Consider the following 25,126-nt stretch of genomic DNA (forward strand, 5'->3'; position numbering starts at 1 on the left):
ATACGAACTATGATTCCATTGCCTTTTATATAAATACACCTAGTGAAATATTCTTTTATAATTCTGAACACTAATACTAAATGTGTACTATATTAAGTATATTAACCAAATAGCAAATAACTTCCTTGGTATGTTATACTATTTTTACTTGGGTAGCAGGAGCACAATTTGCCCATCTGGCATCCCTGCAAAAAATAAAACTCTTTATAGGAAAAAGCAACAAGTGTGTGTCCACGTAATTTTTTAGACCAAATTCATTTCTATTAATATACAAAGTATTTTTAAACGGTGGAGAAAAGGGCCTAATGCTGGGCATACATTGGCAGACATTTTATCTGGTAATCTGAAGATATTGTGGCTATACACTATGAGATATGTCACAGTGTATGACCACACAATATCTGGGTTCCTCCCATGGCTAGGCGACATTTCTCTGTTCCTCCCATGTGAAAAAAAAGGGAAATGTTGAGCGATCAGCTGTGGCAACCTATACACTGCCAAATGTGACCAACCAATGCTTGGATGTATGGGACATGCTGGACGATTCGGCATGTCTGACTATCCGATAATAAGTAATCGACCAGATAATTGTATAATGTGTACCCAGCGTACGACACTCCAACACCAAAATCAAACAGGAGAGCACAGCCAAAACATTATATTGTCAAAAAATGGATAACCTGTAACTACAGCAGTCAATTATAAACCGTTACAATAAACAAAAAAAAGTTGAAAATCTTGTAGCAAAATCATATCGATACAGATAAATAGCGTGGGCTCATTTTATTAAAGGGCCAAAAGCACTTTCTTCTGCAAAAATGATGCTCCCTGGAAAAATGATTTGCTGTTTCTCAGCATGGTACCACCACAGTCCTTTTTCTGTTATCATCATCTTACAAATGGATAAAGGCCACCGGACCTGAAGGGAGACCTAAGACGGTATTAGTTCCACTGCATGTGCTTGAATCGGATAGCCATGGAACGTGTGCATATATTCCCTGAAAATGGCCTAGTGAAGCAGGAAATTAAGCCTTACAATTCCAGGCCAGTGTTGCTGAGACAGCTGAGTATTGTTCAGCTGCCTTGGTGAGCTTTTATTGATAAATTATGGCAATACGGTTTATATACACCCATATATGCTCGCCCACATAACCAGGTCATAGACACAAGAAAGATTTTTTTAACATTTGTTTTGACAGTGACAAGTACTTTCTCTATTCAATTTAAAATGAATAAAAATAATTCTATTATAATACAGCAGACATAATATTCATTATCGCGTACAAATGAAAGTAGCAAAAAATAATTTAAGTCGCTCCTACAAAATCATATAATATGGGCAGTGTAACGATCGGGCCCGGACTCAGAACTCCATCCCAGTCGGGTGGTCGTGACCGTGGTGTTTTGCAAATTGCCCTAACAATAAATGATACCTCTTTGCCACCACCAAGGGACTACATTAGAAAGGAACTCCTCCCACAGCGGCCCTTCAGTTCCGCTCACAGTATATACGCTTTAAAAATCAGTAGCATGCGCCCCACAAGGTAGGTCTAAGAACACAGAATATCAGAACTAGAAAGTAAATTTTAATTTCGAGAATAACTTCAAAGCTTACTGATACAAAAACAATTACAAAGATTATTATGATTGTTAAAAGTACACGCAGATTAGTAAATTTCAAAGGAAATAAAAAAGGGTAAAACAAAGTTCAGATATCAACTTCGGATTTGAACAATGCCTGGAGTAAAGTCTCTCTTGAGATTTTTGAGCATCCCAGTCGTGTAGTTACCTTAAGAGAGTGAACACTTGCTGTACACCCATGGCCAAAAGTTTTGAGAATGACACAAGTATTGGTTTTCACACAGTTTGCTGCTTCAGTGTTTTTAGACCTTTTTGTCAGATGTTACTATGGTATACTGAAGTAAAATCGCAAGCATTTCATAAGTTGCAAAGGCTTTTATTGACAATTACATTAAGTTTATGTAAAGAGTCGATATTTGCAGTTTTAACCCTTCTTTTTCAAGACCTCTGCATTTTGCCCTGGCATGCTGTCAATCAACTTCTGGGCCACATAATGACTGATGGCCACCCATTCTTGGCTAATCAATGCTTGGAGTTTGTCAGAATTTATGGGTTTTGTTTGTCCACCCGCCTCTTGAGGATTGACCACAAGTTCTCAATGGGATTAAGGTCTGGGGAGCTTCCTGGCCATGGACCAAAAATGTCGATGTTTTGCTCCCTGAGCCACTTAGTTATCAATTTTACCTTATGGCAAGGTGCTCCATCATGCTGAAAAAGGCATTGTTCGTCACCAAACTGTTAGTTGGTTGGGAGAAGTTGCTCTTGGAGGATGTTTTGGTACCATTCTTTATTCATGGCTGTCTTCTTAGGCAGAGTTGTGAGTGAGCTCACTCCCTTGGCTGAGAAACAACCCCACACATGAATGGTCTCAGGATGCTTTATTGTTGGCATGACACAGGACTGATGGTAGCGCTCCCCTTCTCCAGACAAGTGTTACTCCAGATGCCCCAAACAATCTGAAAGGGGATTCATCAGAGAAAAATAACTTTACCCCAGGCCTCAGCAGTCCAATCCCTGTACTTCTGCAAGGTAACCTGATTTCTACATGGTAAATGAGGCTCTCTGCCTATACTCTCAGTGGGGAGCTTATTGTATCATCAAACTACTTTTGTGCTGAAAACCTTATGCTTATTGGCTTGTGTGAGTAATGAAATACAGAGTTCCTCGTTCAATTTACAAATACAATTTGTTCAAAGAAATCTCCTGTACACTATGCAAATTAACCTACCATTATGTTTTTTGAAGTGTGGTTGTTTTCAGACAGATCTTTTACTCAAAGGAAAGGGCTGGTGCAAATGTGCACCTATTATGGCCATGAAAGCAAGCAAATGGTTAGGTGCAGTCCGTCATAAAGTTGTTCGCAACTCAGCATATATACAGATGAATATTCTCATTTAGGGCCTGATTCAGAGATGGATGGATTTGCAGAGCTGCACACAAGCGGCTGTGCTATTCCGTCCATCTCAGATGCAAATGCATAAGGTGGTGTTAGATAGCTCCTTGCCGCATTTGCAATCCCAGCCCTGCGAACGATGTAGCAGGCTGGGATCACCATTGCGACCGGTTGCTCCTTTGGTCAGGCTGCAGGAGCTGAAGCTCCCCACAGCCTGGCCAGTGCCTCGTCATTCAAGATGCCAGGAATCTGCATCCACCAAAGCAGACCCTGGCCTCGTCCCTCCTGGAAAACGGGGTCGACATGCCCCCGTTTCCGGGAACGGCGACCAGGCACGCTCCCGCTCCGCCAACCCAAACGCCGCAGCATGTCAGCTATGCTGCGGCTTGGGGGGTCTGCTAACATGATCGCAGGACCCATTCTGCACATGTGCAGAACAGGTCCTGCGCTGGCGCATACCCCTAACCAGGTGTGCGTTCATCCTTTAATGTACGTACATCTCTGAATCAGGCCCTTAGTTCTGTGCATGCAAGTCCGATGCTATTACAGCCAATTTGGGCAGTGGAAATTGATTGGGATCCCTAGAGTGGAACCTCTTCAGAAGTCCCACTCCCAGTATAATGGTAGGGGTCCTGAATACACTGCACATAACACAATAGTAGGAAAAGTCAAACATTTTTCAAATAAAGTTTGAGGTTAAAAAATTTACCAAAACAACTGGTTTACCACTTTACAAGTGCTGTCATAATCCAATGGGAGATGGTCACCAGGAACACCAGTCACTGAATGGCTGTGACCTGAATAGACTGGGAATGTTAATAGCTGCTCAGCAATTCACAGCCATTTTCACAGCCATGGTGTAAGTGAGGTAGGAAAAAGCATATAAGAGAAGAGGGTACTGCTCATGAGAGCTTACAATCTAACGGATAGGCAGCGGTAACACAGAGGGAATAGACAGTGAGTGAGCAGGATGGAGTGATGGGTTAGGATCAGAGCTGGAAGGCTTTAATAAAGAAGTGGGTTTTGGAAGTCCATTAGAAACTTTGGAGAGAGGTGGATAATCGGATTCGGGGAGGGTAGAGAGTTCTAGTGGTGGGGAACAGCACTGGTGAATCTTGGAGAAGGTAATCAGTGGGAGTAAAGGCAGCAGTCATTGGCTGAGTAAAGTGGGTAGGTGGGAATGTGGAGGGAGAGGAGGTTGGAGATAAGGAGGGACAGGATAGGGTAGGAGGTTTATAAGTAAGTGTGAAGAAATTAAACTGTATTTGAATTGGATAATGACCTGAGTCAGTGTAGGGCCTAACGATACTGCCTTTGAACCTTATAAATACCCCTGCCTATACCTTCTAATATCCTTCCTATAAACCTCTAAGGATGACGCTATTTTGCGTACACAGTCATACAGTAAATAAAAGACTCCAGACCTAGAACCTGTGGTTCCAAAGCACAAAGTATTATTCAAGTAAAAGTACAGCAGTTACACGCTATGATCCTCATAATTTTAGCGCAAAGAAATTATACAGACCCAAGTACAGTTATACATACGCAGCGCTCTCTGGTCCAGATGTAGGCATCAGCAAGAAACCCCCATCAATCAGCATTCAGCACGAAGACTAGGAACGCATGGGTCAGGGCACACATATTTATACCCCCCAGAAATAAACAACACAATAGAGAAGTTTGTTGCTAATACCATTGGTCCTAAAGGAGAGGGCATATGTTACAAGGCATTTAACAGGTTGGTTCAAATAGACACAGTCCAGCCTCTACCAACTGGTGGTCTCTGGTTTCCCGCCTCATGCAAATCCTAACAGTTGGTCATATAATGTACATTTTGTTGCTTGAAGTCTCTGCGGTCCATAAGTTGAGAATGCATGTTGCGATCTCTCCATCGATATTACCGGAATACTGTTGAGAGAGTATGCATCGGTACAATACCAAACATGGCTTACTTATCACGTATAAAACCTTAGTTACAAAATAATCTTTATTTCATAGCAATTATAGTAAATGTGCATACTTGAATCTTATACCTTAAAGTTTATGGAACCTTGTATGTGAATATGTACTGTGTGAGTATGTGGGGTTTGATGTAAAGACGCTAGTTAACTTGGGGCAGATACGTGTGCATGAAGCTAATATTCAGCATTTTCATACAGGATCTTATGCATTCACTAATATGCGACTAGTTAACAGTGCAATTGTGCGTATTAATGTGTGTATGACTAATGGTGAAAGATGCAATCGCATGATGCTAATAGTAATATCGCCACATGTACTAAAGTGTGAGTTTATCTAAAATGGCGCTTAGGCGGCCATTCGCAAAATGGCGTCTTGCGATCTCATTTCCAAGATGGTGTCTTGCGGCTAGTCGCAAGATTGCGTCGCTGCGATCCAATTTTAAACTGATCTTGTCTCAGCCAATTATCCAGCTTCGACAGTCCACCCTTTGATAGCGAACAACATGCTATCACAATCGGATTTTAAAATATAATTTAGGCTTACATTTATATACTATTTAGTGTTATTATGGGATGGCACAAGGCGGTTCTTAATCCATCAATAATGTGTATCTGAGTGGGGACATAAAACTACTATTATGCGCACACCGCGGATCTTGGAAGATCATGTGAAAGGTGTGGGGATACACCAGTCCTATAAAGGCAGTCTTGAAGGGGAAATTTGAGACTTTACATTATCTGAGGTGTTTTAAAATAACATTTCAATAATACATTCTATGCATGTCTAAATATAATACATTAAATGATGGTATTTCCTAGTTCAGGGTTGTAATGCAGTTCTGTATTTACCTCGGTATTCATACTGACCACCATCATAATTTCGTTCTTTCGTTTTACTCTATTTTTACATTTTCTACACTTCAACACAATAGGAACACACCGGACACATACACCAATTATTATGATGACAATCAGTATAAGGATTAAGAATTTGCCTATGCTGGTGATCACTTCCTGGACCCATTCCCCTAGACCTGAGAACCATTTCACTGGGTTCAGCCAATGAACCCATCCTTCTATCTTCTCCCCTACTTCAGCCACTGAAGCATTATGGTTCTTACGAAATTCCCATTTTAGCTGCAGAATTTCATCCATCTTTCGGTCTATCACCTCCTTGGGGTCGCTGGTATCATTGGTGACATAGGTGCAACATTTTACTCCGAATTGGGTGGCCAACGTTACGCAATACCCTCCAGTAACAGCAGTTAAGTAATTTAACACTAGCCTGTGTTGCACCAGTTCTTTCTTGTACGCTTGCAATTCTCTCCCTGTATACCTGAATGTGTCATCGTACATCTCGGTGATATTATCTATCAATTTAGCAAGTTCGTGAATATATCTAAAGTTTAATGTACCCCGAGCGATCCTGGTGGGATCCAATGTGACTGAAACTTGAAAGCCAGTTGTCTCACTAATTAACTGAGTGGTTTTGTGCACGTCACCAGGTATCATATTTCGTTTGCCTCTGTGTTCATATTGTGTGTGAAGATATGGTGACTGTGTGTTTTTATTTTTACCATGCATTTCAACATGTGTGAGGGTCATAACTTCTGGGACTACTCTTCCCAGGTGACACAAACCTTCGGAACTCGGGGAGAGACACTTATACGCTTTTCTTCCACATATAAAATATCAGGGAGAACATAAGGAATGGTATGCATCATTACCATTAAGCACATTTCCCTTGCAAACAATTCTATTTCTGGGTCTTCCATCTGGTACATGCAAGTTTCTGGCTGTATTATTTTAGCACAATAACCATCTGGCACCTTACCAATAATTTCTTTGGTGGAACTCCATGCATACCGGTACCTAAAATGTCTCCCACTTGATTTAATTGAGCGTAACAGATCATGGTTTATGGACTCATTTTCAGCTCTTTGTGAGAAGGTCATCGTCTGATTATTCCCTGTCACTTCCCAACTCCCGGGTTTATTGGGGTTAGTTATGTTTAAACACAAAAGTGATCTATCTACTTGGAATTGATAGAGTTTGAAATGAGGTGGTTTGGATGAGAGGAATTTTCCATCCAATGTTTTCCCTTTCTGTAATTCTAAAATTTCCGTGATATTCAGTGGAAATGGCACCAATCCTACGTTATGCTGTCCCTGTGGCACATGTAAACACACCCGGCAATCAGTTTGATTTAACACTTTGCCTACCATGCTATGATAATCCTCTAGAGGATACCCACCCCAGTACGGGTTATATTTAGGCTGGCACCGTTGGATACAATTCTCATCAACTAGGGACCCACAAAGCTCACAAACACAGGAATCTTCAGACGATAAACCTCCACACCGTCCCCGAGTATCCGGAATAACAGCTCTCTTAACAATAACAGTACTAAGATTGGTCAGACACTCCCCTCTCCATAATCTGTCCCCCTTCACAGAAACCGGACATTCCCGAACCGACCAGGATGGTGAACACTCTAAAAGAGAACATAAAAATGAACACAGCAGGCCCGTCCATTGCCACAACAAGACCTGCAGATTTCTTTTAGTTCAAGTATCTCACTACGACCTTTTCAATCCTCCCGGAACAAGCTCGCGAGCGACAGGTCCACGCTATCAGCCTTGTCTCCAACTCGTTTCTCCACCGGTTGGTTGACCTTTTTGCAGTGAGTAGAATGGACCCAGGTATCTCTTTCAGCCACCTTCAAAGATGTAGTATTTGTCAGCAGCACCTGGTATGGTCCTTCCCACCGATCAGTCAAACAACCTGAACGCAAGAAATGTCTGATCATAACATATTCTCCTGGTTCAACATCATGACAGTTAGTTTCAGGCATATCATTGGACAACAATTTCAGTTTCTGCTCCTGTTGTTTTAACTGCTTACTCATTGATATAAGATACTTTACAGTTACCTCGTTGTTATCCTTCAAGTCTTCCTGTGGACTTATAATCAAATGAGGTTGTCTACCGAACAGTATTTCAAATGGGGACAGATTTAGAGGGGGTCTAGGAGTGGTCCTTATACTATGTAGGACCAAAGGTAATGCTTCTGGCCATCCTAGTCCAGTCTCTGCCATGATTTTACTTAACTTATTTTTAATAGTCCCGTTCATCCTCTCTACCTTGGCACTGGCTTGCGGTCGGTAGGGGGTGTGAAGTCGGCTATTAATACCCATCAGCTTACACATATTTTGGAAAACATCACCTGTGAAATGAGTACCCCTGTCACTCTTGATGATTTTAGGGATACCGTATCTGCATACAAATTCCTGAACTATTTTCTTGGCAGTAAACGCAGCAGTATTAGTGGCCGCTGGGTAGGCCTCAACCCAATTAGAAAATACATCAGTGCACACTAATACATACTTAAGATTCCTGCAGGGTGGTAATTGGATGAAATCAATTTGTATCACCTGGAAAGGTCCATCAGTCGGTGGAATGTGGGACGGTTCGGTAGGGATCGCTTTCCCTATGTTCTTCCTCAAGCAGGTCAGACAGGACATTGCTATCTTTTCTGCTTGTGAAGAAAAACCTGGTGCGCACCAGTATGCTCTCACCAACTTGCACATACCTTGCTTTCCCAGATGAGTCAGACCGTGTGCTGCCTCAGCCAGGCTGGGGTAATATGCCTTGGGGGCTACTGGCTTACCTTGTCCGTCACTCCAGAGCCCGGAGGACTCTTGCCCACATCCCTTGGACTTCCAAATGGACTTTTCCTGGATTGAACACAAATTTTGCATCTCAATTAATTTCAGCATACTGTATAAATTGTTTGGAAAGACATAGGCCCTCATTCAGAGCCGTTCGCTATTTGCGGTCGTTCGTTCAAAAACAAGGGGTGGCTATTCAAATGATCCGTTCGCAAATTGCAGTCTGTTCACACCTCTAAGTCTGAACGAGCGAGCAAAACATACGCTCGTTTATTTGATAAAAACGCCCCCTGGCCGCTCGCACCATACGTCATGTCCGCTATTTATTTGATTAATCGAGTACATCGTACAGCGTATGAACTGCTCGCTATTCTTGTGGTTGGTTTTTTCAACCGCTATTTTGCGAGCAGTTCTGAGTTTAAAAAAACCAAGTGACGTGGTCAATGACGCTGCTGGATTAATTATGCACACCCTTAAAACGCCCGTTTTGACCTTTAAGCACGCCTGCGTTCGAATTCCACTCCCCCGTTTTCAAGCACCTTCCCCTGTTACCACCCACAGACGCCTCATTCTGTCACTCAAAATAGCAGGCACTCGCTATATAGCATACAAACGATTTTCGGCCGCACTGACTGGTTCGCGCATGCGTACTAAAAACCGTACGCATGCACAGATGTGCAAACATCGCTCGGAACGAGCGTACTGCCGCTAACGAGCGGCTCTGAATGAGGGCCATAATTTTTTCAGTTGGAGAAAACATTTTTAACCCTGCTGCCCATTTTGCAGCTTCATCGGCTCTGTTGTTGCCCAGTGACACCGGGTCATTCTCACATGTATGGGCTTTACACTTGATTACTGCCACCACTTTGGGCAGTTGGATTGCTTCTAAAAGATGTTTTATGTGTCGGGAATGTGCAACTGGTGTGCCTGCTGCTGTCATAAAATTTCTCAGACGCCATAGAGCCCCGAAATTGTGCACCACCCCGAACGCGTACCTCGACTCACTGTAAATGTTAGCAGATTTGCCTGCTGCCAGTTCACATGCTCTAGTTAGTGCTACTAACTCTGCCACCTGGGCTGAGTGAGGAGGACCAAGAGGTTTGGCTTCTATGATGTCTGTGTCATTTACAACAGCATAACCTGTACATAATTCACCTGTGTCTGTTTGTCTATGACATCTCCCATCCGTGTAAAAAGTCACATCTACATTCTCTAAAGGTGTGTCGTGTATGTCAGGTCTAGCAGTAAAGGTCTGATTCAGATATTACATACAATCGTGTGTATCGTTATGTCTGCTGAACTCACCCTCCGCCAGCAACTCTTCTCCTTCCACCCTTTGTACATCACGTTGTACATATGGTAAATACGTTGCTGAATTCAGTGTGCTGCAACGTTTAACAGTGATGTTTGCAGGTGCGATTAGAGCTAGTTCCCATTTGGTAAACCTAGCCGAAGAGATGTGTCTGGTTTGGGCAGAGTTCAGCAGAGCAGATACAGCATGGGGACTGTATACAATCATATCATGACCCAATACTACATCCTCACTTTTACTCAGCAATAAAGCGGTAGCTGCTACACTTCTCAAACAGGTGGGGAGTGATCTCGCCACAGTATCCAATTGGGCACTGTAGTATGCTACGGGCCTGCTGGCACCACCATGTTTTTGTGTAAGGACACCTGCGGCACAACCATCGGCTTCCATACAATACAAATCAAAAGGTTTTTCATAATCAGGTATTCCCAATGTAGGTGCTTTGGTCAGACTATGTTTAAGATTAAGGAAAGCCTGCTCTGATTCCTCTGTGTGTATGACACTATCAGGCTTTGAGGAAGAGATTAAGGGCCTGATTCAGACCCACTCGCGAGTGGCTGTCCGCTCGCAAGTGGGTCAATGTTCTGGACTGAGCATGCGCACGACGGAGGGAGCTCCGTCGTGCGCCAGACGCGACGAGCGAAGGAAAGTCCTTCGCTCCTTGTGTCTGATCAAAGGGGGCGTGCTGTCGATGTTGATTGACAGCACGCCCCCTTTGGTAGGCGTGCCGGGTGCGTGCCTCCCTGACGGGGGCGTTCCCACGGAAACGCCTCCCGTCAGAAGCCGGCCCACTGACATCACTAGTGATGTCAGTGGGAGTGATTTTGGCTCTGAATGAGGGCCCAAGTCCTGTAAAGGCAAGGCCAAAATAGAAAAACCTGGGATCCACATTCTACAGTATCCACACATTCCCAAGAAGGTATGAATTTGCTGTTGATTCTGCGGGAGTGTCATGTTCTGTATGGCCTGGATTCTGTCATTTGTGAGATGTCTTAACCCCTGGGTTAGGCAGTGTCCCAAATATTTTACTCTGGATTGGCACGGCTGTAGTTTGTCCTTAGCCACCTTGTGTCCTGTATGCGAGAGATGAAGCAACAAAAGTTTAGTATCATTCAAACATGACATAAACGAATCAGAACACAGCAATAAATCGTCCACATATTGAATTAGAACAGATCCATTTGCAGGTTGAAAAGATTGTAAACAGTCGTGGAATGCCTGGGAAAAGATACTGGGGCTGTCTATGAAACCTTGGGGCAACTGTGTCCATGTATATTGCTCACCTCTGTATGTAAATGCGAATAGATACTGACAGTCAGGGTGGAGAGGCACAGAGAAGAAAGCAGAACAGAGGTCAATGACAGTGAAATGGGTTGCGTTTGGAGGGATCTGCATAAGAATGACAGCTGGATTTGGCACTACAGGGAATTGGCTCTCTACTACCTTATTAACACCTCTAAGGTCCTGTACCAGCCTATAACCCCTCCCACCACTCTTCACTGGAAAGATGGGACTGTTGGCTACACTAGCTGTATGAACTAAAATTCCCTGTTGCAATAATCGCTCAATTATTGGAAAAACCCCTAATTCTACCTTCTGTTTTAGTGGGTACTGGAGAATTTTTGGAGCTTGCCTACCGCCTTTTAAATTTACCATAACGGGGCTTACGTTTGCCATTAATCCAGTGTCCTGTCCATCCTTAGTCCAAAGGGAATCTGGAATTAGGGACAACATTTGATCTACCTGAGATGGATTTTCATTTAAACTGGTAGAGTGATACATTGTCCTTTGGGGAGTGTCCAACATATCCCGCACCTCATGCGCAACTCTCTCTGGGATATCTAAAAATACACCATCAGGGGTGCAATATATGACACATCCGATCTTACATAACAAATCTCTACCCAGCAGGTTAGTTAGATTAGTTAGAATGCCTGGTATGCAACGGCCCAATAGTAACCTCTGTGGACTTTGTTAAAGGATAATGTTGCCCTTTACCTGTTACACCCATTGTTGGTACTGTCTCGTTGGTCACCTGTAAATTAAACGGGAGATTTTAGCACTGACCTGGTCGTCCCTGTGTCTACAAGAAAAGGATATTCAGTACCAGCTACATCAACCATCATGACTGTTTCTTCCCTAGTACTTCCCGTTAACCTGACTATCTGTAGACTACAGGTATGATCTGACCCCTAGCGTTGGCTACCATTCTCCAATAATGCACTAAAGGCCACAATTGGAGCTGGTGCTTGCTGGATATTTGTTGGTCTCTGTGCATATCTCTTATGGGGATATGCAGGTACTCTCTGGTTTGGGGGTCCTACCCTTTTTACTCTGCAGGTTCTACTTAAATGTCCTGGCTGGTTACAATTAAAACATATTCGTGGAACGGATGAAGACACGGGTTGTTGTGAGGTTTAAGCAGGGGGAAAAGGTGGTGGATATGGGTAGGGATATGGAGGATAAGGGTATTGTGGGGGATATGAAGTTTGTGAGTAGTGTGGGACCTGTGGTTGTGTAGGGTTAGTAGAAAAGAGCTGTGTTTGTTGTTGCGTGGGATTAGTGAGGGCATATAACTGTTCAGGTATAGGTGTGTGTAGATGCAAGTGTGTCTGTTGGCTGTGATGTTACCGTCATTCCTTCCAGAGCTTGAATACTGACATCCATTAGTTTTTCGCTCTGGGTCTCTCTCTTCTTTGAGATGTTCTTATCATGTTCTATGGTAGATTCTATGAGTGTATGTATTGTGACTCCCCTCCAGCCAGGCTGCGAGGTCTGAACCCGAGTCTTTAAGTTTTCCTTAAGACCGTCCATGAGTACCGTGACTATCATTCCCCTGAGGTGAGTGCTATCTTTAATATCTTCTATCCCAGTGTACTGGGTGATAGCCTGCAGAGCCCGGTCGCAATACTCTTCTGCAGATTCACTCTCCTTTTGCTTTATGGTGAAAATTTTGTTCCAGTTAACTACTACCGGAAAATATATACCCAATTGAGTTACAATGCTGGAAATGTTACCTTGGTTTACTTGGTCCGTTAAGGGAACGTCATCATCCAATACACAATCCGTGATAAATTTTGTCACGTCGGTATTTCATGGTAGACAGGCCTTTAACACCACACGCCAATCTTTATTAGTTGGCTCATGAGAACTACCCAAATTCCTCAAAAATCTTTGACATTTGGCTAGTTCCTTTTTGGGATCGGGGAAATCATTTATGATGGAATTTAGTTCTGCTCTTGTCCAAGGACAATGCATTACCACTTCCCCCGTGGGCACTACACCGTTCGCATCTGCATATCCATTCGGAACAGTTATTGTCCGAATGGGATGCAGACCGGTAGCGCTGCTACCTTTGACCTTGTTACATGGCTGGGGGTTTAATCTGTTGCTGCTACGTATGGTATTAACAACTTCCTCTATGGGTGCAGAGGGTGTTAGCACTTCCCTTGCTGTTAGCGATGGTACCACTCGTGATTGTTGTGGCGTAGCATCTATCATTTGTACAGCATGGGAAATGGCAGACATTACAATAGGCTCATCATCCACACCATAAACATTTTCTTTATAGTTGCTTAAGAGAGGGTACAAATTGCTTGTTACATTTTTATGGGTATTTTTGATAACTGTACTTGCACCTCCATCCACATAAGGTGGGGGTGGTGCGCGTGAACTGCTGGCAGTACCTTCTGCAACGCTACCTTGCTGCACGTGCGCGCCATTTTGTGGCTCGCCCGCATTGCAATTCAGCGTCGCATATGTTTTCTCTGGCAATGCGCTCGCAACGCTAGTTTGCGTCGCTTGCGCATTTTTAAGCCACATGCTGCCACAACTTTAAACATTCATAATATTTGACCTTTTTCTCTCGGGAGTGCATCAGACTGATGTGATCCCGGACATTATCTAATACATCTTTATCAAAACTACCAATTCTGGGAAACGGTCTAACACTCATTTTAAACCATACATCACAATACCTTATTGCATAAGTACCGTACTTAGTATGCATAATACGACGGGCCGATCCAAATGGCGCTTCCATTAGCAGCACATCATTGTCTAACATCTCTATTGTTTCCATGGCTCCCATTCTGAGACAACGCCTACGTTTTTCAATAAAGATTTAAACTGGTGAAAGACAGTCAAGATACTTTCACTTACCTGTGGACGATTTAAACGGCAGCGCCCACTCACCTGTGAAGATTTGAAGAAGGCTACTCCACACACCCGGATAAGATTTAAGAAGGCAACTTCCACACCTATGGAAGTTTAAGTCGGGCACTTCCACACACCTCTCTACAACAAAGGCAACATGTACACCTGCTACTGTGTATAGAACGGTAAGCTGCTTACCGAGCGGCTAGCACTTAACCCTTAAAGGTCATACGATACCTCTAACTTTAGGGAACAAGTTACCCCTACCAACAAATACTCACTGTTACACACTTTTTTCCTGTGCAGAAAAATACACGTTAACCCAGATATTGAAAACAATTGAAAAGAATGTAAACCTTAACAGCTTTGTTTAAACACATGGCAGCACAACCGGAAGTATGTATACGCTATTGTGCGACCAGTCGCATACAGAATGATGCGACTACTACACAACCGTATGACAACCTTTAGCTGCGTACACAAAAGTGCGTCTTTACTGTGCACTAAACTGCGACTCAGCCGCGTGTTCAATACTGCGGCACCCCTTTAAATGTTAGGTTCTATCAACAAAGGAAAACAAACTTTTTCCTCTCTTGTCCCTGGATTCTAGTCTGCGTCCTTGGCTCACACGAAAACGGGTAGCGATGTCTCAGCACCGAGCGGTTGCAGGTAAACCCTGCATATGGCCACTCCACCCTTTGGTGAGATATCGATAACCGTAAGTGCCGTGTGAGTGGGTAAGTGACTTCACTACGAGCCGCCAACTAACGATACTGCCTTTGAACCTTATAAATACCCCTACCTATACCTTCTAATATCCTTCCTATAAACCTCTAAGGATGACGCTATTTTGCGTACACAGTCATACAGTAAATAAAAGACTCCAGACCTAGAACCTGTGGTTCCAAAGCACAAAGTATTATTCAAGTAAAAGTACAGCAGTTACACGCTATGATCCTCATATAATCTTAGCGCAAAGAAATTATAGAGACCCAAGTACAGTTATACATACGCAGCTTTCTCTGGTCCAGATGTAGGCATCAGCAAGAAACCCCCGTCAATCAGCATTCAGCACGAAGACTAGGAACCCAGGGTCAGAGCACACATATTTATACCCCCCAGAAATAAACAACACAATAGAGAAGTTTGTTGCTAATACCATTGGTCCTAAAGGAGAGGGCATATGTTACAAGGCATTTAACAGGTTGGTTCAAATAGACACAGTCCAGCCTCTACCAACTGGTGGTCTCTGGTTTCCCGCCTCATGCAAATCCTAACAGTTGGTCATATAATGTACATTTTGTTGCTTGAAGTCTCTGCGGTCCATAAGTTGAGAATGCATGTTGCGATCTCTCCATCGATATTATCGGAATACTGTTGACACCCACAGCTCTAACGACCGCTCGGGCGATGGTCAGAAACCATCGCGACCATCGGGGCTTACGACGAGACCCTAGGGTAGGGTCTCACTTGTCGTAAGCCCCGGAGAGCTTCTGGCTCTGTCAGAGGCGGAAGCTCTCCACTGACATCACTAGTTTGGGGGAGGCCCCACTAGTGATGTCAGTGGGGCCTCCCCCAAACGGCAGGCGTTCCCATGGGAACGCCTCCGTTTGGGCTGCCACCTCCCTGGCCCGCCTTCCAAATGGGGCGAGCTGTCAATCAACATTGACAGCTCGCCCCCTTTGGAAAGAGACCCGCTACGACCAGCGCTGTCGGTCGTAGCGGGTCTCACGCATGCGCACGAGGGAGCCGGCTCCCTCGTGCGCCTGCGCACTGGCAAAACATCGAGGCGGCCGTGCGGACGTAGACTGTACGGCCGCCTCTGAATAAGGTCCTTATACCTTAAAGCTTATTGAACCTTGTATGTGAATATTTATTGTGTGAGAATGTGGGGTTTGATGTAAAGACGCTAGTTAACTTGGGTCAGATGCGTGTGCATGAAGCTAATATTCAGCGTTTTCATACAGGATCTTATGCATTCGCTAATATGCGACTAGTTAACAGCGCAATTGTGCGTATTAATGTGTGTATGAGAAATGGTGAAAGATGCAATCGCATGATGCTAATAGTAATATCGCCACATGTACTAAAGTGTGAGTTTATCTAAAATGGCGCTTAGGCGGCCATTCGCAAAATGGCGTCTTGCGATCTCATTTCCAAGATGGCGTCTTGCGGCCAGTCGCAAGATGGCGTCGCTGCGATCCAATTTTAAACTGATCTTGTCTCAGCCAATTATCCAGCTTTGACAGGCCTGGTGGAGAAGGGGGGCAGAATATGAACAGAGCAGAAACAATGAGGACAGATTAGAGTGGAGAGAGGTGGAAGTGAGAGAAGACAGATTGGAGGAGGTTGCAGTAGTCCAGTTTAGAAATGACCAGTGAGTGGATAAGGGTCATTGGGTCTGAGTCATTACGGATCGCAACTGCGATTGCAATAGCGATTATACACGCAGTCTCACTGCGCAAGAATGCTAATCCACTGTGATCGCTATAACGCTGCAGCATAACATAAGGGCGCCCACTTTACCTTACACACATCCGCAATCCTTAGCAAGACTGCAAAACCATCGGTAACATCGAGTACCATCACAGCCTCACGCACACTTGCACAGGCTGTGACTTTACTGAGAAATTGCTAACCTCGTTTCGCGCTATGAGTACTCAAGCAGCGTATGGCATCGCAGTGGATCATTTATGCCCACCACTGCAACAGCGTTTAAATACTCTGGCACGCCTGCATTTCGCCGACCACCCCCCATCACCTCCCATAAACGGGACTTCTTGTCAATCACTCTGCATTGGGTCTGTGTAGTCACTGCGATCACAGTCCTTATCGCAGTGGCTGGTTCGCGCACTGCAATGCATATGCATGCGCAGACGGCAGCAATCGGCCGATTGCGTGCGTATTAACAGTTGCAATCCTTGCTGAATCAGTCCCTTTGTTACCTCTTGGGTGAGAGAGGATCTGATCATGGAGATATTATGAAAGTTGAGGCGGTAAGACTATGAGAGGGACTGAATGCAGGTTTGAAGGATAAGTTGGAGCAGGGGTGGAACTAACTGCGATGCAGCCGGTGCTACGGAGTGACCAGCAGCCGCCCACATTATGAGTGGAGTGGAATCCAGCAGATGCGGTCCGGTCGAAGAAGAGGAGTGAAGCCCCCCCCCCCGTCCACCCCCCGCCCCCCCTCCTTCTTAGTCTTCTCTCCCCGGCTCTGCCTCCTCTCTGCCAGTGCCTCCTCATTCCTGAGTCAGGTCCCGTGTGGCCTGCCACCACAGTGACAGGTCACAGACAGTCTGACTCTTTTATGTGATGGCCACCCCTGGTAATCCTGTGCACTTCGGATTACCGTCTACAACGTGGTCCTAGAGTTTATACATGTACATTTGATCAAACTCAAGGCCTAATTCAGAGTTGTATGCAATGCTGATGTTTTCGCAAAGTAAGTGATTTTTTTTGCCACTGCACAGGCGTCTGAGTCACACTGCACAGGCGTCTGGGTCACACTGCACAGGCGTCTGAGTCACACTGCACAGGCGTCTGAGTCACACTGCACAGGCGTCTGGGTCACACTGCACAGGCGTCTGGGTCACACTGCACAGGCGTCTGGGTCACACTGCACAGGAGTCTGAGTTACACTGCACATGTGTCAAGGTACACTACTGTAGATGCACTTTGCAGGTTGTCGATAGATAGTGAAATTGAGGAAGCAGAGGAGACTCAGGAAGGTGAGAAGACAGTCAGCTCATCCATGAGGAGAGTTCAGGGGAGAGGCAGATCTGAGTATCATCAGCATAGAGATCATAGAGATAATATTGGAGTATAGATAGATTGAAAGAGAGAGATACATAAAGTGAGAGTTTTATGGTGGGTACACCCCTATGCGATATGTCTGCAGATGATGGTCGTTCACACACACTGAACAACCATCATCTGCAGGCTGCAGAGGGTCCTGGTGGCCGGGGGGGTGGGGCATGTCCTGGTGGGTGGGGGTGGGGTGGGGCGAGGGCGTTACCTGGTGGCTGGGGGGAAGGGTGGTCCCACCACCCTCCCGCCCCCCCTCCCCGCGGCTGTCGCTATGTGTGTACAGGTGGTCTGCAGACCGCCCGTACACACCTGCCGATGGACAGATACAGTATATCTGCAGACATATCTGTCCATCGGCTGTGCAGCGCAGCCAATGCGATATGTCTGTGAATGACGCCGTTCACAGACATATCGCGGGTACACACTGGCCGTCGTGCAGCAGATACATTGGCCAATATATCTGTCAGTGTGTACCCAGCTATAGATGTATCTATCTAAAATTATACAATTAAATTGAATAAACTGTATTTACTTTCATTGGGCACTAAGCATAAATAGACACAAAACCTTAAAAAAAAAAACCCACCAAAATAATTTTTTAATAGCTCCGGATTTGTAGCTTGTAAAAGTAGCTGGAGTAACTGTAAATCTGCTCTGGAGCAGCTCATGAAATGGAGCAGGGTTTTCTGGAGCAATGAGCTGAGTTTGTCTGGACAGTGGAACCAACCTAGATCTGGAGCTAAGGTAATAGAGCCAGTCTATTGCTGGAGCTGGCAAATCTGAAGCACTGCCAACACTAATGCACACAGTCTGTTGCTTCTTTCTGTGTAGTAATGGGAATCCTGATGTTTGCTGAGTGGATGGCTGGACATACTGTCCAAACAGAGCTGTGTTTGCCAACTGTGAACATATTTCAATCCCTGTGAGGCACCCTACCATGCACTGAATGGCTCCTCTTGTGCTCAATACTTTACTGGAGAAAGGGAAGTACATTTTCTCAGCCTAAAACCTTCCCTATTAGTTGTGTGTGGTAAGTCTACTTGAGAATAGAGCTCAGTGAAAACTGAAAAGCAGCACAAGTAAGATGCAGTCACATTGCAGTACTACTTGAATATTCTAAGCATGAAATCTTGCAAACATTTGCTTGGTAGAACTAACATCTATAAGCTGCTTGATTCGGTTATTGTCCTCAACTTTTATGTGGTTACTTGGGCAATAAAATCATACTTTTAGACAAAGCTCCACTTGATCTGTAGGGACAATACCAGTTATTACATTTAGTTCTTAGAAGTTTTATTTTTTCACAAATGCTTCTTTTTTGTAATATTATCCTGCTGTGCACTAGCACTTATCTTGTTTCATAAACTGCATGTAGTTAATAGAAAAAAAAATATATAATGCACCTATTGCTGCTACATATTAGGATACTAGCAACTGTGTTCTGTACTTTCTATAGGCAAAATAATTTGACCCTCCCCTGGGATATTACTACTAAGTTGAATGCAGCACTTCTCCAATGCCCATTATACTATATTTAATTTACGCTGCAGCTTCACTTTAATGTGAGTAGGCCCAAGCCACCAGTTGAAGGCAAAGTATAACTCCCAACAGACCCAATTTAGTGTGACAGGTCTGGTTTAAAGGCTCTGTCCTGCTGTCCTTAACGGCTTTGTCCTTCAGCCGGAATGTTGGGAGGAATCTACTGTTCTAGATCATTGGTGAGACGGGTTCAGCATGGCAATAAATGGGTGTTTGGAGCATTAGGTTTTACCCTCATGTGATGTGGCCACACTTCCATCATGACATGATCACTGCCCCAGCATGTTGCGCTGGTCACGCTATATGTCATGATTTCCAGCATTCCACAGTTTGCAGATATGCCCAGAGGGAAGGGTTTCAATACTAATTTAGAAGCTGATGCTGAGTTAAACATCATTTTGCATAGTGGAAAATATGTAAAGTTGTTACGCTCATAGCCAGAATGGAGACCCGTGCATAAATACACATTCATATTTGTGTGAATTTGAGATTATAGAGGTGGGATTGGTGAATGAATTGGCTGACTAACGTAGGCCGGGTACAGTTGCCGTAGGTGTTAATTGAATGCATAGACACAGATCGTATACTGTATATGCCTGTGCAAGTCATATAGTTTGCAGGTGACCATCGGCAGATGAAATACACGCCACTGTTGCTAATGATGACAACAATCTCAGCACTACCGAACTATTTCTACTTGGCTGATTGTGAATTCATCTCTGAAGCTGATTGGTGCCTTCTTTGGTGCTTGTGCAAGTATTGGGTCAATTGAGTTAGAGGCGATATGCTGCTTTACATCACTACTAACCATTACATTGCTGGTTTTCCTGCACACACACTTCTATGGCTGTGAGGAAAAATTGACGGTTCCTGCTCTGCACCATTCTGGAATGTGATGTATAGCACATTGCCCCAATTGAATCTACCCCACTGTTTTGTGTGCATGGTTTATAATGGTCTAGAGAATCATACCTGCTGTATTAGGCAGGTTGTTTTTGCGTCTAATTGAAAACTAAGAGAATGCATATCTTGCATCAAATGGTTAAAAGTATGGGTGTAAATGTATGTGACATATGCCTGAAGTAAACTTGTACTTTCATGTCAGAGAGAGATAAGAAAAAGACTCCTGAGTGCAGGGAACTCTTTGTCAAATTATGATTTGGGTGGGAAAAACCCAGCATTGCTTTTGAAAGAAACTAACAGTAAAATCTAAAAGTTTTAACACTTTGCAACTGTGGTTTATGCACTATACTTTGGACAGGGAACTGTCCTACCAGTTATGTAGGTATGAACTCATGAAAGGAAGTTGTATTCCTCAATTTTTTGGAGCAGCCTCCATTTGGGCCCCCTCCTCTATGACGGTGGCTCAGCGGCACTGAGCGCTGTAGATTCTGGCTTCATGCCAGAATCTGCAGCGCATGCGCGGGTCTCTGGGAAAAATGGCGCCCGCGCCTACTTTCCTGGGGACATCTTTTCTGCGCATGCGCAGATCACTGGGAAAATGGGCGCCGACATTTTCCCAGTGAGTGTTTGCTGCTCTACAGCGCCGGTTCGGCGCTGCGGAGCAGCACTTCAGGAATTGGCAGAGAGGTAAGTATAATTACCTATGGGTGCAGGCCCCCCTGGACCCGAGGGCCTGTGTGCCCCGCACACCCTGCACCTATTATAGATACGCTCCTGCATGCAACCAATCCCTCAGCACAAGATTGCCGCCTGATTAGACGCTGATATATCTGGAAATTTGTTAGCTTTAGTTTGATGCAGCTTTTTCAAGCCTATTTGGGGTATATGTGCTAAAGTGCCGGTTTTTAGAAGTGGAGATGTTGCCCATAGCAACCAACTAGATTCTACTTAACATTTATCTAGCACCTTCTATAATAGCTAGAATCAGATTGGCTGCTATGGGCAAAATCTCCACTTCTAAAAACCAGCACTTTAGTAAGTGTGTGTGTGTGTGTGTCCTTTCCATACAGATCTAAAGTGCAAGTGTGTTTTATAGTATTCACAACTTAGAAATGTGATAACGTGGCCTCTACATAATAAATAACATTTTATTGTTTCATCCATAGCAATAGTTTGTAATGTAATAATTTGTGATGACCATAAAAGCATGTTTCTGGAATAATATTACATTTCTGGGATAAATCCCAGTAAGTAAAAAAGTTATGAAATATTAGATTCCGCACCGTATAGGTAAAATAAAATGTGCTGCAATATATTTCCCAGTGAGAATATTAGGAATTGTTGCCTACCACGGGCCAAAGTTGAGGACCTAAGGCCTGAGCTGTTGATGCTAAATTAATATAAATGTGACATTATATGGCTTGGATAATATTTACCATGCATAAATTATCTATATACTGTATATTGCACATTGGAATTTGTTTAATACCAGAAGGCAGTGAGCAAATTATACTATTTTACTCTTGTAACCTGGCTGGACCAAATGCAATATGTACCACGTATCCACATATTTCAAATTCCTATATCCATCATAGATTGTAAGCTTGTGAGCAGTCCCCTCTTACATCTCTGTCTGTATCTCTGTCTGTTATAATTTGTTCCCAATTGTAAAGCATAACTGATTATGCTGGAGCTATACAAATGATTGTTAAATATGTATTTAAACCCATAACAACAAAGCAGATACTAAGCTATTTTCATGGAAATAGCGGAGAGGGTCTCTATTTCAAAATATCTTTCTATAGTTTACAATCTCTGTGTCTAATGGGCCCTTACATGCCATATTCCTTGTTCAGACGATCTAACCTGAACTGCAAATCTGTGGTTATCGATGATCGGCAATCCGTCAGCAGATCAGGGAAATTCAACATGTAAAAAATCCCAGACTCAACGATTCTGCCCTTATCGAGACTTTTCAACATGTTGAATATCACCGATTCCCAGACACTGTAGTCGTCAGAACGGGGAATTGCCACAATAGCAGATAGGTATATGGGCTCCTCAAATCACATATACTTTTTGCCAATTTTAACAGCACAAACTGTCAGTTTCACCAATATTTGTTACAAATAAAACAATGGGGGGAATGCAATTAGCTCCGTTAACTTAACGGGGGTAAAAAAGGGTGGTTGCCTCGGGCTTTAACATCTGGGTGTATTCAATTCCACTGCCTTTTTCAAATAAAAAACGCTTTTTAACGGCCGTCAAATGAACATGTTAACAGGCTTTAACACATAAAATCTGTGATAAATTCACAGATTTATGCATTAACAGGGTCTTATCACCTATCTATTGGGGTTTTCTTTTCAAGTCTGATGAGACCCGAAAATAAAATCCCCATTAAGTGCAGCTAATTGAATAGCCCCTGGGGATCAACTTGCCCGCGATAAATTACTGCGGCTAATTGAATTCCCCACTATATATACAAATATATATATATATTAATCAGATTAACAATTATTATTTCAAAATTTAAGAAACATATTTTTCTATTGTGTGAACTACAGCTCAGAATATATCTTTTTACCTTCAGGTTTTACCAAGAAAATACATGAATAGCGTTAAAAAGCTTTTAGCAGTGAATTCCAAAAATGGATAATGACGGATAATGTGTATTAAACCATGTGTTTCTGCCTGTAGCATTCTACCATTGCTAGTGTTTTTGCCCCCTTAGCCATGTCGTGAAGAATGACAAATGAGGCAGAAATTATTTTTTAATGTGTTTACAATAGAATAGCACACACCTATGTTTCCAATATACCACCCTAAAGTCCAAACTTCAAGTTGCTTTTTCTTATATACAAGTGTATTTCTTTCTCAGAAGTGTTACTGGCAATGTCTAGGACTATTTAGTCTAAAAAATATCTTTTGATGTATAGATTGTATAAGTGTCGGTGACACTGTTAAAACTGTGTTGCAAGGAAATATATTACATCATTGTATTCCCTTGGAACTCTACTGTCTGGGCATTTAGATGTGAATTATAGCAAAAGTCCTCCCCAGCGTATACCTCTTTGATATAAATACAGTATAGGTTTTCTGTGTAATATCAGGTTATAGTCTTTTTAACTAACACATATCAGTTCTTTAGCTAAGAAATCAAGAGCAGCTATGTAAATATATAGTCAGCACAACGTTATGAAAGAACGCTGTGGTATCCTTTATTTTGCCTATTATATTTATTATATTCTTATACTTTGTCCTAGGTCCTGCAGAAGTTCCAATGATGTCTCCTAATGGATCCATCCCACCAATACACGTACCTCCTGGCTACATCTCACAGGTACATTCATACAATGACATATTGTAGAGACAGTTATAACAGTAAACTTAATTATACATATAATTTGTTATGCACTAATAGCCTTTAGTGGAATTTGGGCAAGAAGCGATTGTTTGAAGAATTTGTGCTCTTGCTGATCTCAAACTAAACATTGGACTCGTGCATGTCTGGATTGTAATTGTCTGTTGTCATAGTAACAACTGATAATATAAATAGGCCTTTTTAAATGTGAAAAGGAGCAACAATCATCTCTGTTCATTGTTCAAAGAGAGTCATATTTAGTGTTATAAAAGCATTGGGACGTTATTGAGGTCACATAAAAACATATTATATCTATATTTAAATATGTAGGGGCATGGTTAGTGTTAACAGTATCCATTTCTGACATTATTCGTTAAGGTACTAAATAACATTATTATTAAATGGCCAATGAATTTTTAACTAGGTTATAAACCCATATGATAATAAATATGTAATATAATCATAGCTTTGTATTTGAAGTTAGATTTATTATTTACACAGGTGTAAGGTTCAATGTTTATGGTAACTATTAGATGGCTGTATCCATGCATACACAGATTTTTCAGACTTGTGACAAGCTGTAGACTTCAGCATACAGGGGTCTATTTACTAAGCAGTGTTAGGAGGCAAAGTGAAAAGAGATAAGGTATCAGCCAATCAGCTCCTAACTTATATCTCACAGGCTGTGCTTGAAAGATGACAGTTGGGAGCTGATTGGCTGGCACCTTATCTCCTTTCACTTAGTCTCCTAACACTGCTTAGTAAATAGACCCCTGAATTTTCTATGTCAGTGTGTGGAGCTATAGAGATCTGATATGACCAGCAATGTGCATTCTCCAAAACTATAGCTCCATCTGTACACATTGCAATATATGGGCAACTGCATACTTGCCGGCAATCAGCTCCAGCCTTCCGGGAGGGAGCTGATTGTCGGCTAATAGCAGGGGGCGGGGCCGGCCTTTGGGGGCGGAGCCAGGGGTGGGGGCGGCCATTTGGTGGCACACTGGGGGCGGGGACGGGGGCGGGGATGCACGATCGCGTCATCGTGACTCCGCCCCCTCTTCACAATGCTCTTATTTTCAGCATTGCGAAGCAGGGGGCGGGGCCACGATGACGCGATTCTGCACGAATTGCGTCACCGGGCCCCCCGCTGCGGGGGTTTCCGTTTGTATCAGGGGGGAGGTTGGGAGGGTCAAAAGCTTCCGGGAGGCTTGCCTGCCTTTCCGGGGGGCCGGGAGCGGCACCCGAAAATCGGGAGGCTCCCGGCCAAATCGGGAGGGTAGGCAAGCCTGGGCAACTGTCATAGCTTTACCGGAATGCCAAATAAAAAGCAATTGCTCAAAATTGCTGGTTATTATAACCTAACCAACAGAGAATTTATAAAAAAAAAATAGGCAAAATTATATGAAATAAACACACTGTATATACATTTAGACATTAC

The 25,126-nt window shown here is 43.4% G+C and overlaps 1 protein-coding gene across 1 annotated transcript in view; it reads left to right on the top strand.

Annotated features, from left to right (window-relative positions):
- Positions 1 to 25,126, top strand: part of FNDC3B (fibronectin type III domain containing 3B) — a 371,317-nt gene that overhangs the window by 155,014 nt on the left and 191,177 nt on the right. The window contains exon 4 of the mRNA XM_088452330.1: positions 23,588 to 23,664. Coding sequence (XP_088308456.1) covers positions 23,588 to 23,664 — 77 coding nt within the window. The remainder of the gene's footprint in view (positions 1 to 23,587; positions 23,665 to 25,126) is intronic.

The sequence above is a fragment of the Taudactylus pleione genome, unplaced genomic scaffold (assembly GCF_031769625.1).
Source record: "Taudactylus pleione unplaced genomic scaffold, aTauple2 ptg000037l, whole genome shotgun sequence".
Lineage (NCBI taxonomy): Eukaryota > Metazoa > Chordata > Amphibia > Anura > Myobatrachidae > Taudactylus > Taudactylus pleione.